We start from the raw sequence: 18,070 nt of genomic DNA on the forward strand, positions 1-18,070 counted from the left end.
GGTTTGACGCGCCCATTGTCGGCCGCGTACTTATGCAATAAACGTCAAACATCTCTCGTGCCGTTGCATTCACGAATACTGCAGCAACGCTTCACCGCCGTTCGACAGCGACTATAGCAGCGGCCGCGTCTTCCCAAGGGCAGTCTCGCGTCGTCGTCGTCGTCGTCGTCATCGTCATGGTCGACGATGACGTCGTTGTGCAAGTCACTGCAGCAACGGAGCGTTCCGAGCCTTATCTAATCTCCGGCAACGACGTTCGCGCGGTGTCTGCTTCATCGCTTCGGTAGTGAGAAAATATTGACGAACATTCCTTCGCTCTTAGCCCACGCTGTTAGGGCCCTTTTAGGTCGCACGTCCGCTCCGTGTTGCCGCCTCGTGAATTCCTTCACACACGTAAAATCGCACGTAGCCGAGGTGCACACCCATAGTGCTAATTGCGCGCAACTCATCCACTGATTTCCGATCGGCCAATCTCGTGTAGCGCGGCTCTCTTTATCTCTCGCTTGATACACGAGCTTTAACCTCGGTCTCTCGGACGGAGCAGAAGAGAATAAAATTCCTCCGCGCGCACGAGGTCGTGTCGGATCGATCGCAGCAGGCCTCCTGATAATCTCGACGCAGACTGATAATCCCGATTTCTGGACGACTTCAACTTACGTTCCTCGCGCGCCGGCAGACGCTTAACAGCTGACCGTTCTTTGCAGATGACGGCCGACATGGCGACGTCGTAAAACCGACGCGCGGCATCTCGTCGGCTTCCTTCCTTCCTTCCTTCATGGGCCATAAGCGATACTACATGGGAGAGGAAATGCGCGCACTCGCCACCGTGGGACACAGCGAGAAACGCGCCCTTTAACGCGACTCTTGCCTCCAAAACGCCGGTCAGCCGGCCGCACCATGGCGCGTCTGGATCGCGCGTGAACGATTCGCGTGCCGCTCGAAAGAGAGTGGAAGGAAAAGAGAGACAGACTTGCCCAGCCTCTTCGTTCTGGCAACGGTCCCGGCGACTCGAGCAACGTGCCCGATGTAGGTGCATTCGGGCGATCATAATAAAAAGAGAGACTGGGGAGAGAGAAGGAGAGAGAGAGAGAGAGAAACGCGCGTGCACGGAACCGGTAACGAGAAAATTGCGCGAACGCGGACGAAAGTCACGCGTCTCGACGACGTAGTGCAGCAGGAACGTACGCGAGTGTCGTAAAAAAAAAAAGAGTACGCGAGGGATGCGGCCCACGGACGAAGGGTGGGGTCTGCGGGCACCGATAAGGCTTATCCGGAGATACGATGGCCGACAACTGCGCTCGTCGCCGAGCCGTCGTCAGTCGTAGTGCTCAGGTGTCGTCGACGAGATCGTTACGTCACTCAGGTCGCAGTGATATCGTGATTCGCGCGTCATTCGTGAACAGCGACGGCAGCAGCAGCAGCAGCAGCAAACACCATTGAGGAAGTGTCTTGAGAATTTCGCATTTTCCGGATCAGGCGCCCGGTGTGCGATATCGCGGGAGTCCCCGAGAGGGTCCTCCACAAGGTACGGGAAGTACACGATCTTGGTGAGCGCGAAGGCGACCGGGGTAAACGCGCCGTCGTAAAGTAGAGCGAGAGAACGATAACGGGCAATCGCCGCCGTCACCGTCGCTGTCGCCGTCGTTGCCGCCGCGAGAGTACTAATCGGCCTTTCCAGCGCGTGTCTCGAGTTTTTAATTTGACGCTTTAGCGCGTCAAGTGGCCGGCAACAAAGAGCGTCGACGTGTATCCAGGCTGTTGGCAGAAGGCAGCGGCGAAGGTGGCGGGGGAGAGCGAGTAGGAATAGTGAGAGGAGGGAGAGTCGAGGGGGAGACGGAGAGGCGAAAATGTGTACCGGACAAAAGGCTTAGGTAGCATATCAAGATACACTTTCTCTTCCTCTCTCTCTCTCTCTCTCTCTCTCTCTCTCTCTCTCTCTCTCTCTCTCTCTCTCTCTCTCTCTTGTATTTTCTTCTCACCCTATCGTCGCTCTCTCTCTCTCTCTCTCTCTCTCTCTCTCTCTCTCTCTTGTATTTTCTTCTCACCCTATCGTCGCTCTCTCTCTCTCTCTCTCTCTCTCTCCTCCCTTTCTTGTTCTCTCCCTCTCTCCGCCTCTCGCTTCTCGCAAGCCGCGAACATCGCTCCGCGTCTCCTTCATTTCCCCTCTATCTTTCCCGCTCGCTGTAACCCTGCGCTTTGTACGGCTTCCGTCTCACGTGTTAAATTATGCGCGACCTCTTTGACATTTGACAACACCACTGCAGTTCCGGTAATTACAGCTCCATCCTTGCCGCGAGTGTGCGCTCCTCTCGCCTCGCGCTTGCTTTCTCCTTGCAAGCTGGCGGCTTTCCTGCGCCCCTCGTCTTTTTGCCCTCGGCGGACCTTCAAACGTAATCCACGGCCGGTCGGGATCCCTTCTTCTCGCCGCGAGGTTCTTACATCCCTTCGCGTCCGCTCGACTTCCCTTTCGTTCTTCGTTGCACGCTGGCAGATTCGCGAATAAAACCCGTTCGGTTCTCGCTTGTCGATTTCGCAAGGAGCGATGAATCTTCCTTGAAATCGACGGATATGCACTATGAATCACTTCTTCTTCCCCCTCCCCTCTCTCTCTCTCTCTCTCTCTCTCTCTCTCTCTCACACTTTCTGTCCCCCTTTCGAAGGTTTTTTTCCGTATAATCGCCGGTAAAATCCTTTCTTGATCTCGTTGATCTCATACAGCCGGTGACTAATACGGGATATATGTACATTCTGACGGAATCTTAACGCGTTCACAGCCCCAGCATTCTTTACACATATGAACGTACTGTTTGCGTGACTCACATGAGTTTTGAATGGTAGACGCGTCAACTTTTCGAAAAGTACCGACCAGTGATGATGAGAACGTAGCGAATTGATTTTTGCATTCGCGTTCAATGATTCACAATGACATGGCGAGCATACTCCGAATGAGATTATTAGAGATGGAGTTCCGACACACAATTGGACACAATTACTTGTACTCTATCCTTATTTTACAGTTGTTTCTGTTCTAAATATACGCGGACGTCGCGGTATAATCATATTGCAGATCGGCAGTATCGGTGACCGAAAAATCAGGGCACCGGCTATATTTGTACCGGCGAGTTGTCGCGCAGTAGCTCGAGCAAACAGAATGCAGTCCACTCTCGAAATTAAATCTGAAAACGTCGGTCGTCTCTTACCAACTCGAAGATATTCGCGATCGTCAGGTCGCTCGTAGCTGACATAGCCCCAGTGCACGAAGCATAAAAGATCCATCCGCCGCGTTTGGGGATTTCGAAATTCCCTTCGACACCCCCCGCCCCCCCCCCTCCCCGTCCGTCTCCCGGCTCCGAAGTTCAGGACCTGCTGTACCGGCGAGTCGGCCGGCGAGTCGACGTGCTCCTTCGCGCTCGCAGAGCCGGAAACTCATTCGAATTCCCCGGCGACGGATCCACCCCCGCGCGTATCGCTCCGCCGAAGCTGCGTCAGTTTCTTCCCGGCGCGCGAGTTCTCACCTCCTCGGTTTCTCGGGAGCGCGCCGCTTGTATCTCTGCGATTCGAGGCGCGGGATGCGCGCTCGAGGAACAAAGGGAACTCGCGCGGAGGGTGAACTCTCGGGCAGCTCGTCGGCAGCTACGCAGATGGTGGAAGACATAAGCGAACGACGCCTCGACGGGGGGTGGCGACAAAGAGGGTGCGCGGCGTACAGAAGGAAGAAAATCGGCCGGCGATCCGACCGAGCGCCTCTTTCCCAGTGCGCGCGCGTGTACGAGTTTCTAATTAAACTTAAACTTTTAATTGACTCGTTGCAAAGCAGTTTCTCTCGTAAGAGGCCTCCGCACGCGCCCGCCCGCCTGCTCAGCCAGTTTCCCTCTTCACGGTGTCGTTCCTCCCTGCACGCATATATATCCCCCGACTCGGCTTTCCGTTTCCGCGTTTCCCTTGTCCTCGCCGTATATTTTACACGTCCTGCGCTCGCCGAAATTACGAACGCGAGTCCAACTCGCGCAGCCGATGGCGAGCCGCGAGAGCGGCTCATCCGAGGGAGGTGGTCACGCACGGTATATCGCAGCTGCGGATAGATCGACGTTGCCATGCGTGCGGAGATAAACGAGCTCGGGGAAGCGAGATATATCAAGGGGGAGCAGAAATAGCTATACGCAGTGTGCACACACGCGACGCGTATCGGTGATTATTTTGTCATATTTGTTGTCGTAATAATTAGTTCGTCGAGCGGGCGAGCTACCTGTTCCCCCGCTCTGTCTCTCCCTTTCCCTCCGTCTGTCTGTCGCGCTCGCGCGAGCCTGCGATCGCGAGCGAACGCGTGAGTCGAAATTGCACTCGATTAAATGGAGTGACGCGCGTATTTCGATAACCAATCGATTCCGTGAATAGATAAGACTCTTATCAGCCACCGGTACTTGTCCACAGGGCTTCGTATTCGCATCTACAGCTGGGAGCGTGTCGCAGCGGGGATCTCCTAATACGACGCTCCGAGACACCCGCCTAACGATCTAAAGTTATACGAAACGAGCGAACGAACGAACGAACAGTCGGATCGATCGCCGGCAGGAATCGGCGCCGTCGAGCGAGAATCGAGGCTCTTCTTCTTCAGCACGGGAGCGTGCTTCTACCGGCCGTGCCGTTTTAGCATCGTCGCTTTGGCGCGCTTTAAGTCCACGTGCGATGAGTGTGCGCTTCCTCGGCGTTCCCTTGTGCTGAGATCCCGAGGGGTGGTCTCGGATCGGAGCCCGTCGCGAACGAATCGCCGCAGGAGAAAACGAAAGCGAAAACGAAGGGCGAGAAGGGCAAAAAGTGCGCCGCCGTGTGTGTGTGTGTGTGTGTTCGTCGTCTCGCGGCCCACGCGAGAGACCGTACACGCTTTAGAGAAAGAGAGGTGTGTGTGTTAGCCTGCCTGTTCCGCGCCACGTACGGTAGAGTTTGAGGGTTGACGCCTTCAAACCACCAAGCGTCCACAATAATCCTGTCTTCCTCAAGGATAAACGAGCTCGAGCGAAGGAGGCACCGACAACCGGTCGCCAGGCGGACTCCCATGAAAATGCTGCAGTCGCTGAACGCTCTGGCGGGTAAAATCTCGCCGGGCTCACCCACCGACAGCAACGCCAACAAGGTGCACATGCATAACAACAACAACAACAATAACAACAACGTGGTGCACCACCACCATCCGTATTCGAAGCAGCAGGTCCAGCCGTCCCCGTCGCACTCGGCCAACGGCGACCAAAAGGAAAACACGTGAGTGCTTTTTCGTTGTCTTTACTCTACAAACCTGGATTTATCTTTGAAAAGGAAAAAACACATTCCTTGCATGCATACGAAGGGAAATATCTTGCGCATTTTAAGTCGGAGGTTGCGCCTTGCGCGTGATTTCTCGCGCAAACTTTAACGCCAGATAAAAAAGTTTCACGCGAAATATGCTGCCGCTTTGCGCGCGCGCGCCTCTCTCTCTCTCTCTCTCTCTCTCTCTCTCTCTCTCTCTGTCTGTCTTTCTCTTGTAACGCCGGCTTGTTTTATCGCTGCCGACCATAGTCACGATGGGTTTTGCGCTGTAAATTGTAGCACGAAGCTATCGATTTGCATTGTAAATCGCAATACGTCGTTATTAATGCGCCATTATACCGCTCGCCAAGGAGAGCACTACCCCGCTGATTTCCTGGCTCTCTCGTGTGTACTTTCGCGCCGCGAGTGTATCCGACAGCCGAAGGGATCATACGTTTCATCGCGTGCGCGCGCGCGCGCGCGTGCATTCGCTAGCATTCCCGTATTTTCCTCGCGAAGGTATACGCGTATAGCTTTTCAGCAACAACCGTGATAGGCCGCGGTACTGTCGCCGAAAGAAGGTTGTTAATCGCGACAATGTTCGACAAAACGCGACAATGTTCGCTCGCTCGTACGCCGCACGCCGGATAATTAGCCCGGCTAACTCGAAAGTAGGTCGTCTATGTTACGATTGCTCATTTCGCATCGCCAACAGAGAGAGAGAGGCTGCGCGGATTCCGGCATTATCCACCGGATGGTTAAATCTCGCGAGCCATCGGCGATCCGTTAAAATGTTTTGTTTGCGTTGCTCTTGTTTACACACGCCGTACGGAACACTGCGTGTTGCCGTTTCAAGGTTAATTAACATATTAAAGGGGCGGTCTGCGGTAACATCGATCAACGTTATCCGTGGCTAACCGGCCGGCGGAGGTGGGCGAGAGCTTTCTTGCCGTATCCGTAGCAATGGTAGGACGAGACGCGTCGTCGCTTTTGTGTCCGGTAATTGTTACTTAACGCATTGTGTCGCTTGACAGACGACGACCGTCAAGCATTCCGTGTATGCTGATAATAAATTTAGCACTGCGCCTCTCTTCGATCTATATCGCGGCCGAATGTGTGGGCGTAACCGTGAGTAATTAAGTAGCTCTTCCGGCGCGGCTCAGTTTGAATCGCTCGAAAATACGTTTGCGATTCGATTCGATTCGCAACAACGCCCGGCGGGAATATCTGTAATGCGAATGGAAGCTCGAGTCACCCGGTAACCGATTAGTCTTTCCTTTGCGAGACGCAGGGAGAAGGAGAGAAAGAGAGAAAACAAATGGAACGACTGTTGCAGGTCGAACTAAAGAGAGCAAGCGAAAGAGAGAGAGAGAGAGAGAGAGAGAGAGAGATTTTTCGCGCCCGCTGAAAAGATGTTCCGACGTTTTCTAAGTAATCATCGACTCGAAACTCTCGTCTTCCCCTCGCCCCGGGCTGTCTTGATCCCCCGCGACGGGGAACGACCGGAAAATGCAATTTAACGCTTATGCGGTGCCGTTTGTGGTTCGCTTCTTTTTTCCATAATTTCATTGTTCACGAAAGCTGAGAATGAGATACTTCCCGGTATAATGGAAAAAACGTCCCACGAGAGCATCCGATACAAGTGGCTGCCTTCGTAACGGGAAGTCGAGCGGAAGGGCGGAGGAAGCATAATATTAGAGAAGCATGATACATAAGAAACGTTACGCTCGCTCGAAGACGCACCTTCTCCTTTTTCTCCTCCTCCTTTTTCTCCTCCTCCTCCTCCTCCTCCTCCTCCTCCTCCTCCTCCTCCTCCTCTTTCTCCCCCGAGTCGAGAATTCTCAAGATAACGTCTTGATTAAGAAAGATAAGATTTCTCGAAAATAAACAGAGCGCGGCGGTGGATCCGGTTTCACTAATTGCATCTCGCGTCCTCCTCCTCGGCCGATGAGTGCTCCAAAAAATGTGAGCTGCTAGCGCGTCATCGCGGATAATCCGTAACTTTTTCATAAGCACAGCTTTAAAAAGGCTGTTTACGGGTACAAAGAGGCAAGCTCCTAGAACAAGACTCACGTTTCTACTCTATGCTCCTTCTAATGGAAAAAGTATTTATGCGCGGAAAAATGTCACGACGCTCTTCATCATCGTAAAGTCCTCCCTCTTCCCTAGCGTGCCCTGGTATTCTTTTAAGAATCATAAAAGGGAATAAGAGAGAGAGAGAGAGAGAAAGAGAATAAAAAAAAGTAAGAGAAGAAAAAGGTGGGTTGGGGACAGAGTTCTCGCAGAAAGAGAGAAGATTCTTTCCCGTCGTCGAAAGACAACGGGGGGCGGGGGTTTTGCCGCGGCGGCAAAGGGCGCCCTCCTTCATTATTTCGTTACGTCGCGTAAACGTGCCTCCGTAGAACGGGGAGGGAGTAAAGGCCTAAAATAACTCGCCGGCATTCCTCGATGTGCGAGACAGAGTTGGATCATCTCGCTCGGTCTTCGGCGCGACATTGCGCGTCGTTCCTCACCTCTCTCGTTCTCCTTCTCACCTCCGATCCCGAGTCTTCTCCTCTTCATCTACCCCCCGCGGGGAGTGGCGGGTATCGCTGAAATATGTACCCGTCTCTCGTATGTAAAATACGCGCGATTCGAAGGGCGGAATTCCTCGTGCCAGAACTCTCCAGTTACGCCGTTACGCCGCGCCGAAGTTTCCACGCGGCGCGCATCGTGCGCCCGAACGCGATCCGCGAAATTGCGAAATCTGCTTGTACAAGCTTGTGTAAGCTGGTACTCCTCTCCTTTTTTCCAATCAACCTAGCCCGTTTAACGCTCGGTAGATAGTAAGTTATCGATTAGGGAAGACTTCTCGGAAGAAGTCGCCGGAGACGTTCGTCTATCGGCGACACGTCGTCGTCCAGGCAGGGGAAATGTCGAATGTCGAAGACACTCGTAGTTTCGACCCCTGCGAGTAACGAGTGTTCGCGAAACGCAAACGAAGGAACGCACGAGCGGAAAAAAGCGTTCGCATTAAAATATCGGCCGGTAGCCGGTGAACATTGCGTTATTCGCTTTTTGCCGAATGAGTAATGCGTTTCATTAATTTCCGCAAAAAAAAGCTCCGCTGAATTTCTACTTCGTGTTCTATACATATCGGAACCTTGTAAAAGGATAAACGCGATCTGTTAAATCGCGCGAGAGTAATGGGCGCGGCCTGGAAATGATAAATCTCTTTTTTAATTCCCTTTTTTATTTTTTCAATATAATCACCTAACCCGCCCACCCGCCCAATTTATCTCGCCCGAGCGGCACAGTTAAATAGAAAGCGCGTAACATATTGTCGTTGCGCGTAATACCGCGCGGAACGAATGATACGCCGATGCGCGCGCGCGCGCGCCTCAATGTTTATTTTAATTTTATGCCATGTAAATATGAGCCGCGATGTAGCCGCGTGACGCGCGTATATAATTTACGGCATCATCCGTGATATATCACCACAATGAGCAGTGTTTCATCGCGTCATATATTTTAATAAGCGACGCGTATTAACAACGGGATAAACAATTTGTCGCCGATGAGTGTATAATACACGTCGCGCGCCTCCCCGCGCCGTTCCCACAGTGAACGAAACAACGTGAGTTTTAGATCGTCGGGCGATCTCGCGAGCGGACAAATTAACGGCGCGGGGCTGGCCGGTTTCCTTAGCGATTCAAGCAACGGTTTAACGGCTCGAGTAAGAGGTTTAAGTGATATGTGCGGCTCTGGGGAGGAATTCGTTTAACAGAAGGGTCGCCGTGGACCCTGAAGATCGCGCGAGCGCGCGAGGGTTCCTTTATCTCCGATCCGAATACCCCGCCGGCCCGTGGAAACACATAGAAATTAATTTCTGTTCGTCGACAGGAACGATTCCTATCTGCGCTCACCTATCTTTCTCTCTCTCTCTCTCTCTCTCTCTCTCTCTCTCTCTCTCTCTCTCTCTCCCTCCCTCTCTCCCTCCCTCTCTCTGTCCCGGAGAACGATTATAGGAGGACGCGGTTTGCCCGCAGTGAATTACGTAAATATTTGTTACCTTCGAAGAGCGAGAATAACGTGTCGCGTTTGTCGCATTATCGTGCCGTATCTAGAGACACCGGCTGATAACGACTCTTATCAGGGTTTGTGCCGCCATGTTACTCTCTCTCTCTCTCTCTCTCTCTGTTTCTCTCCACAAATGTTCTCATTTCTCGAATGATATCACGATTATGTGCTTTTGCGCAACGCCGATCTAAATTTGATAGTCCGCGCACCATCACGACGACATCGCCGCCACTCTCCGCTCGCCTTATATTCGGTTTTTGCGCATCCGCTACGTGCAGCACGGCGGTTCGGCGTGTCGGGTTTTCGCAAAAATGCATCGCTCTCTCGGCTTGTTAGCGGGCCGTGTTCATCGATCATATCCCCGAGCTGTCATGTCGCCAATACGCATTTCTCCGCGTGCCATTAATCCGTGCGGAGTCGCGATACTTGCGGCGCGGCGGCAACGTTGCGAGATTGCGAATTATATTATCCGACAGGAATTGGAGCTCTCTGCAAACAGCATTACCGCGCCATCCATCTTCCTATCGGCACCTCCGACGAACTTGGACGATAGATCATTTTTCTATCTTCGAGTTGTCGTATCCGGTCACGTACCCTGGCCATAGATCCTCGCTTGCCCGGCTTCGCAGAGCCGGTTTCGCACAGGCTGCCTGGATCGCTCTGCGGATCGCAAGCGCTCTTCGCGCTTCCCTCCCCCTGCCCCCCCCCCCGCGCTTCCTCGCCGGCCTCGTGTGTCCGCTTTCACGAAAATTAAATCCGAATCGATGAAGCGTCGGTAGCGTCCGAGTCCTCTTTTTCGCGTTTTTACCGCCGACGCGGTGCCGACCGTGCTCACGCGGCAGACGCCGTCGTTGCCGCTGTCTGGAACAGAAACCGAGAAACACTTAAAATCTCCGGGCGAAGCTGTAGCGGTGCAGTCTCTTTGGAAGAATCGGAAAGGTTTACCGAAGTCACGGACGAAAATCAAGACGGTCGGACATTCGGGAAGGGGGTCGGGAGGGAGAGAGAGAGAGAGAGAGAGAGAGAGAATACATGAGCTCGTCGTTGTGCCCATTGTTAGGCTTCAGTACTTCAACGTCTCTCTTGTGCCAGCAAACGTTTTAGCGACGTTTAGCGATCGTTTCTCGACGATACCGACGAAAAGATGAAATAGATAATACACGTCGGAGCTTTCGTTTTTCCGACTCGGTGAAATAAAATGATGAACGTTGATCTTTTGTAACGGAACGAGAGAGAGAGAGAGAGAGAGAGAGAGAGAGAGAGAGAGAGAGAGAGAGAGAGAGAGAGAGAGAGAGAAAACGAGTTGTGGGACAAGTGGATAAAAGCAGCAGACGTAACGTTCAAAGTTATCAACTTTTAAACTTTGATAGAAGCGAGAGTCGAGTTACTCACTTTCTGCGAGTAACTTTCGAGCTACAGAGGGCGTGTATGTGCGAGCTCGCTTTTGAAATTAAATCGTCGAGTAATTGTACCATTAATTATAGAATTCAATGTAAATGGGAAGGAGAGTCTCTTTCTCGCAGACTACATTACCAATACACCGGAGACATTGCTAATACATACGACACTTGATAGAAATCAATTAACGCGCGAGTCGCGCCTCTTTTGAATATCAGTTCCGCTCCGGCGCGTTCATCCCCCTCCCCCCCGGATTCGTGTGTTCTCGCAGCCGAGCACGCCAGCAGAATTCCGTTAAATCATTTCAAAAGTGCCCGGCGTGCAATCCTGGCGAGCGAGGCGGCGACGAGGGAAAGGAAGAGTGGCAGAAAGAAAGCGTGAATGAGAGAGAGAGAGAGAGACAGAGTCGCGAGAAAAATCGGGGGAAGGAGCCGCCAACCTCCGAAGCGCGCGTTGGTAACAGTCTGGAAAAGAAAGGACGCGGCGGGAGGCATCGTCTGGAGAGATCTGACAAATCCGACAAATCCAAATACGGAAAATCCTGTCGAGCACGCGCCTACCCACGCCACTTGGAGCGACGCTGCCACCGCCGCGCCGCCGCCGCCGCGCCATCCTTTTCCTTAACCTCCCTATACGCGTACCAAACCACCAGCCACCTCCATCCACCCTCCCCTCCCAGCGCTCTTCCACTTCGGCACGTGTTCAGACGCCAGGCGTCTCTCACTTGTGTCTCGGTGGTTACGTTCTCTCCTCGTAGGCGTAAGCAGTTGCCAAGCATGGCGTCGCCCATGAAGCACGTAGCACGTAGCCGTGATATTGTCACATGCCTCCGGTGCAAAGCTCCAAATTGTATCGTCGTCGCCGCCGCCGTCACCGCGGTGCATATGTTCGACTCTCTCCCCCGCGTGCGTCCATGCTCGCACTCTCCTTCTTTCTCCGTCGTCCAACCTCGGCACTCTCCCACACCACTTACACGACGACGACGACGACGACGACGAAGACGACGACGACGACGACGACGACGACGACAATAATATCCGACACGCTCCAGCTATTCCTTCTCTTTTCGAGCTGAAGGCATTGTCTTGCAGTTTTTATCCCTCACCCCTCGTCTTTCTCCCTCCGCTTACGCCGTACCGCGCGACGATCCAAACGGCACGTCCGGAAGCAGCACGCGGAACGTAAGAACACGATTGGCGAGCCGGAAAATGTACGGTCAGTTTCTGATAGAATTCTCCCGGGAGCGAATTCGAAAACGTGAGGCGCTCTCGCCCGAGTCGGAATTAATCTCAGGGTTAATCCTGCGCGCGCGCGCGCGCGCGCGTTTCGTCCTGATAACTTTCCGTACCGCGGTTGGGAAGGATAGGGGGGAGGCGGGCGAGCGAGGGTGAAGAGTCTCGCTCCCGATGTTTCCCTGTCTGAAGTTTCATCTCGGGGATTGTACAATTGATCTTCCGCGTTTCCACGTTGCGAAGTATCGCTCGAATTTAACGGCAACTTGTAAACTCTCAACGTTTGATCGTCAAGTTACAGATTCGTCGGTAAATCGAATTCACGTGCCGGGCTTGAACATTTTTGGCGATATCTCGGCGGACTGCTCCCTGAATAATTCACGCGCTGTGTTTCGAGCGCGAGGTCGGTGTTATGCGCGAAGTAACGTTGCTTTACGAGGGTACTTTCCAGGGTAAAGGTTTGAGCTCGGTTGCCTCGTGCCGCTATTCATGCTTTCACTGACAAGCCGCGTCGTATCGTCTCTCTTTCACCCTTTCATCCTTTCTCTCTCTCTCTCTCTCTCTCTCTCTCTCTCTCTCTTTCTCTTCCTCCCTCGCTCGGTTGCTCGCGCCAGCGCCTACCCGATACTCGTTAAAATCACAATTCGATCCTTCCTACGGCGAATGGAGGGAGGCGAAATTTTATCAACGAATCCACTTAAGCCGATGTACATATATAACAGAATCGTTACTCCGTGTGTTCGCTAATTCGCGAATTCTCGACGGGAAATAGCTCGCCGGCGTTGGAGCGCTTTTAACATCCGGTAATCTGTCGACGATAATCTTCCTAGCCGCCGCCACCGCCGCGTTGCATTGCGCGCAGGATCAAGAGCGAGAGTGCGAGAGCGGCGCGGAAATGCGTAGGCGGAGGGTGCGGAGGAAGGTGCGATGGCCGCGAGGGTGCGATTCGCAACGATGCAATTTGCCGGATCTATAAAGCGACCGCGAAGTAAGCGCGGCGGAGCAACTGATGGATACTTGGGTGGGCGCGGTAATGCGACTCGCAACATATTTCCAGCCGCATTAAAGCCACACCGCGTCGCCGTTGCGGCGGCGGTGGCGGCGTAAAATCGAACCGACACTCGGCGAACTCTGCCCTTCTCTGCCCGCGGCTTCTCGCCGTGCAAATGGCGCGCGTTCGGTTATTAATCCCACCGCACAGCGAGCTTTCCCTACCTCAAATTTCGGGACTGGGGAAACCCCAAAATAGTTCCTCGTAGTTATTTTTGCGCGACTATAAACAACTCGGGCTGGTCGTGGGAATTTTCGACGGAGCAGCGCGTGTCGTTGTCGTCGTCCGTGTCGCTCGTTGTGATCGATCGAAGGGAAAACCCGTCGCGAAAAGTTGCCGTGACTCCGCTGAAACTTCCCGCCTGCGCGCGCGATCGCGCGTTCCCTCTCTTGCATTCATTTTATTTTATTTAATTTTGTTTATTTGTTTTTTTTTTCACTGATATTACATGTTGAACCTGCGAATTGCCACGAGCGCGTTTGCATTCTAAAGGGAAAACAATTGCTGTTATTAATTATAGAACCAAAATTGTGACGTATACGTTCGTTGCGTGTGTCGTTACGCAGAACTAATTAAATTTTAATTAAAACTGTCGCCTGCTCGTGCCATTGGGTCAATATATAACGATGACGGGTTGGTTAATGGGAAATATATTGCGCAGCGTGTAATAGTTTCGTAAATAGTTTAACGTCGAAAGACAGAGTATTATTAGGCGGGCCCCGAGGTCGATTCGCGGAGTAACACTACGCGAGAGACGAGACAAGGGGATTTGCCGGCGAAACGTCTCAGAATTGAAGATTTCGCGTCATTGCGAAATCATCGGAAGCGCGCGCGTTCTTCCAACTGATCGAACGCGCGCGGCTCCCCGTGCGATATGCACGGAGCTTGTTCGAAGGCAACCCCCGTCGTTCACTCATATTTGCACGTTCTATTTACGTTAAACGCGAACACAGTCGGCAAACTCGCGGCACGACAAAGAGCAAATTCGCGCTGCCATAGAATTCGTTTGTTGCTGCAACGGCAGCAACGATAGCATCAGCAGCAGCAGCAGCAGCAGCAGCAGCAGCAACAGTCGCCGGTGCCTTCGCGTTTCGCATTGATTCGATTCATCATTATCGGCGTTCGCATAGATGCGCCGCACATTCGTGTGGAGGAATCGCTCGGATAGCGAAATGCGTGCACCAGCGTGCAAGCTTTGCGAGAGGCAGGCCTGCATAGGGGGAGGAGGTTGAAAGGAAAAGTTGCTCGTCCTAGCGACCCACTTCTCGCCTCTGTCGCGTTTGTCGCCGACAACTCGTCTCGTGTTCCCGTGCCGGGCGTCGTTGTTTACTACGGCGGTCCTTTGCAAACGAACAAGGAGGCTCTTTGTAAAAGGGTTGTTATAATCGAGCGACGTTCACTCGACTGCCGCCACCGCCGTCTCCGTCACCACCGTTGCTCTGTATCGCCGGGTATCGGGTATCAATGAGTATCTCCCCCGTGCCGTATTCTGTAGGGGAAACGGGATGCCCCCGCTATGCGAGAGACACAATTAGCTGTGCATAAATTACACCGTGATGCTTCGATCGAGATACACACACAAGCGCGACGGATAATTGCTTTGGAAAAAGTCGCTGTATCAACGAGACGGCGGCGGCGGCGGCGGCGGCGGCGGCGGCGTTTCCCTCGGGAAAGCGGCGAACGGTGCGAAGGAAACGGTAAAAAAGCGCGTGCAAAATTGAATGTCTCAGCGCGAGAACAAACGCGCGCGCGCGCGCGGCTCGGGGGACGATCGGTGGCGTTAAACGAAGCGCGCGCGAGCGGCGGCAGGGTGCAAATTAAAAACACAGATAAAAGAATCGATCGAAGCGCGCGCGAGCGTTGCGGGACTTCCCGGTTACGGTATCCTTCCCGGGAGTGTCCGACGGTGGATTCCCCTCGGCAAGTGTGGCTCCAACCGTGCGCCTACATATGTATGAGGCGACGAGGGCCGGTCGCCGATAGAATTCTGAAGGCGTCGCTTCCGATTCCGCGACGCTGCTGATAAGCGCGGGACAGCAGCCAGCGGCGGATCGCGCGTAACGTGATAAGGACGAACGATGGTGTCCGCGAGGCGATTCAGGACTCGCGATTGCGCGGTCTGTCTTTCTGTTCGCTCGTCACATCGTGCTGGCGCGGTTCATCGTGTATCGGAAAAACAGCCGCCGTCTCCGACGACGACGACGACGGCGGCGGCGGCGGTGGTGGTATCGCCGGTATCGCCGATACCAGTGTCGATGCCGGCGTTACCGTCACCGTCACTATCGCGGCGCGGCACGGCACGCCGCGCGTTCTCGTTTCCCTTTGACGATTAGAACTTTACACGCTACGGGAGCCGTATGAATAAAGGATAAGGGCATATGTAACGTACGCCGAGACGGCGCACGTAGTACGTGGTCGTACGTGCCGTAAACACGTGCCGACACGTACTATCGATCTCGTGTAAAATTAAAGCACACGCCTGCAGTTCCCGGCAGCCGTAGCACTCGTGAATTATTCCCGCGGCCCGAGCCCTTGACCTCCGTAACAATTACCGTGATTCTCGAGAGCGTTGCGCCGCGAGGCCGCATTTATCTCGCGAGGCGAACGCGCGCTCACTCGCGCACGGGCTACAACGAGAGAAAGAGAGAGAGAGAGAGAGAGAGAGAGAGAGTCACTCGGTCCTTTACCGTCGCGCCCGCGCGCGAGAGTTCGGCAACCAAGAGCTCGGCTATTAAACCGAGCCCGAGAGTGCTTGAACTTGATTCCCGGGACACGCGATTCCCCGCGCGAGCGAGCGAGCGAGCGTGATCGATCGGCTCGCTCGCTCGCTCGCTCGCTCGCGCGGTTCACCTACCTTTTCCATTTAGGAATAATACCCACTCGCACGGAAGGATTCTTATCGCCGACTTCAATGTCCGCGCTTGTACCACGCGGCCGATTCACGCGAATTTCATTCGGCGATGATCCGCGCTGTTGTCGAGGCGGGACTCGAGTTTGACGTTCTCGGCTGGCCTCTCGTCGAATGCCTTGATTTGCCGCGTATTAAATTATTCATTTTATAATTGTGGCAACTTGACCGCGCGAGAGAAAGAGAGGGAAGGAGTGAGTTGTTATTAGTTATTTAGCTGTTCGTATTTGTGCTGGCGAAAACATTCGTTGCATTTGAGAAACAATGTGTGCGAGGGAATGTGTATATTTGTATGTATATATTGATCCGCGCGCCGATCAGCGCTGCGTCCTACGTGATTTATTACGTCGCGTATAACACAATTTATTTTTGCACTGCATTATTGAAAGCACATCCGCGAATATTATTTGAAGCGAGTATTTCCCAAAATATCAGCCGGGCCCGAGCTAAACGAGCTCCGGTGTGTGATAATGACTATCACGTAATTTATCTCGATTAGCGATATGGCCACGCAACACGAGAATGATCGATCGGGTTTCCGACCTATCGAGCTATTCGTGTCCTTGTAATGATATAACACGTCATTAACGTAATCGTGAATGATCGGTCCGTACGAGTAATATTTTCCGATTATATCTTTACCGTATACGCTATTTATCCGAGTGTATGCCGAGCTAACGCCACGGTCTGACATAATTACGGGAGGGATCGATTTATCCGCGATGCGAATTAATTACGTGCGCTATTTGCATATTTAATTTAATTTTTCATTAGTCTCGCCGGGACACAGCAAATCGTTCGCGCGATAACCACCGGAGAATAGAGAGAAGAAGGGCGGGAAGTGAGTGAGCGGGGCAGGGGGAGAAAAGTAGATAGAAATTCTCACTCGCGCGACTCGAGATCACGCGAGCGAAACAAAACGACTTCTTCCGCGTTTTCTCCGCTTGAGATAAGCAACTAGCTCTGGAGAAGGAGCACTTCATGGTTTGGTATTTCCTAGTACTTATCCTTTTATCTTAGATCCGTCTTCCAACAGGAAGCAGCTACACGAAAGTCCACTCCGACCACTTAGCGAAAACTAAGTTACGAAGTAATTTTTCATTTTCCTTAACTGCCAGGTGTCTTACTGTATATCGGTTGATTCGATGAGAAACGTAGAGGAATGGCCGTAATCCAGTTAGGAAGTATTTCTTGAAGCTGCGCTATTAGATCGCCCTTCGATTCGCTCTCCCGTCTCACTCGACGTCTTTTGCGAAACCATTGTAGCAGATTTCACGGTAACTCACAAATGCGATGTTCCGGCCAATAATAGAACCGAACGAAGATTGATTCAATCACAAATAATCTCTCTCTCTCTCTCTCTCTCTCTCTCTCCCTCTCTCTCCCTCTCTCTCCCCCTTTCTCTCTCTCTCTCTCTCTCTCTCTCTCTCTCTCTCTCTCTCTTTCTCCGTCGCACGCGCGCGCGCGCGCGCGATACAACACAGACGTTACAAATGAGCGGTGGAAAAGTTTTTCAGGATTTTTCGGAGCAACGAGCGGAAAGCCCGACATCGGATAAATTGAAAGCGAAATATCGAAGCGTCAATTTTCGACTCGCGCTTTTCCAGATCTCTTAGGTGGAATTTATCGTAGCGAGCGACAAAGGTATTCGCAAAGATATTCTCATTCTTTCGCGAATTCTCAATCGGCTCATTCTCGATGACGAAGATCCCGACGATTCATCCCCCCGAGTTAACTCGCACGCCGAATGAATTTAACACTCACCAAGAAATCACATTTCCCCCGGCGTATCCGCTTACGCCTCCTCTTGAATTTCCTCAACTTGAATTTATCAAAACTCGGTAATCGCCAAGAGATAAACGCTCCTCTTCCACGAATAAGGAGCCTCCGTTCGACCCCTCCAAAAGAGTCGACTCTTCGCCCTCGCCCTTCGCCCTCGAACGATGCACTCGCGGTATCGATCCCCGGTGCTTTCGCATTTCGCGTGCGGTAACACAGGATCACAGTGTACCGCCGCGCGCGCACGATGCTGCCTTGAAATATCGTACGCGGATGGTCTGCTCCCTAAACGGCGACCGTGGCGGCACGTTTCGTGAGTATCGACGGGAAATTTATTCGATGGGCTAATAACGCGGTTGGGTC

The 18,070-nt window shown here is 52.9% G+C and overlaps 1 protein-coding gene across 2 annotated transcripts in view; it reads left to right on the forward strand.

The window, feature by feature from the left end:
- LOC105190613 (CUGBP Elav-like family member 2) overlaps window positions 1–18,070 on the forward strand; it is a 384,647-nt gene that overhangs the window by 58,050 nt on the left and 308,527 nt on the right. For both annotated transcript variants that reach the window (XM_025298595.1, XM_025298597.1), the window contains exon 2: window positions 4,999–5,256. In XM_025298595.1, coding sequence (XP_025154380.1) covers window positions 4,999–5,256 — 258 coding nt within the window. The remainder of the gene's footprint in view (window positions 1–4,998; window positions 5,257–18,070) is intronic.

This window comes from Harpegnathos saltator, unplaced genomic scaffold (genome assembly GCF_003227715.2).
Source record: "Harpegnathos saltator strain DR-91 unplaced genomic scaffold, Hsal_v8.6 scaffold225, whole genome shotgun sequence".
Lineage (NCBI taxonomy): Eukaryota > Metazoa > Arthropoda > Insecta > Hymenoptera > Formicidae > Harpegnathos > Harpegnathos saltator.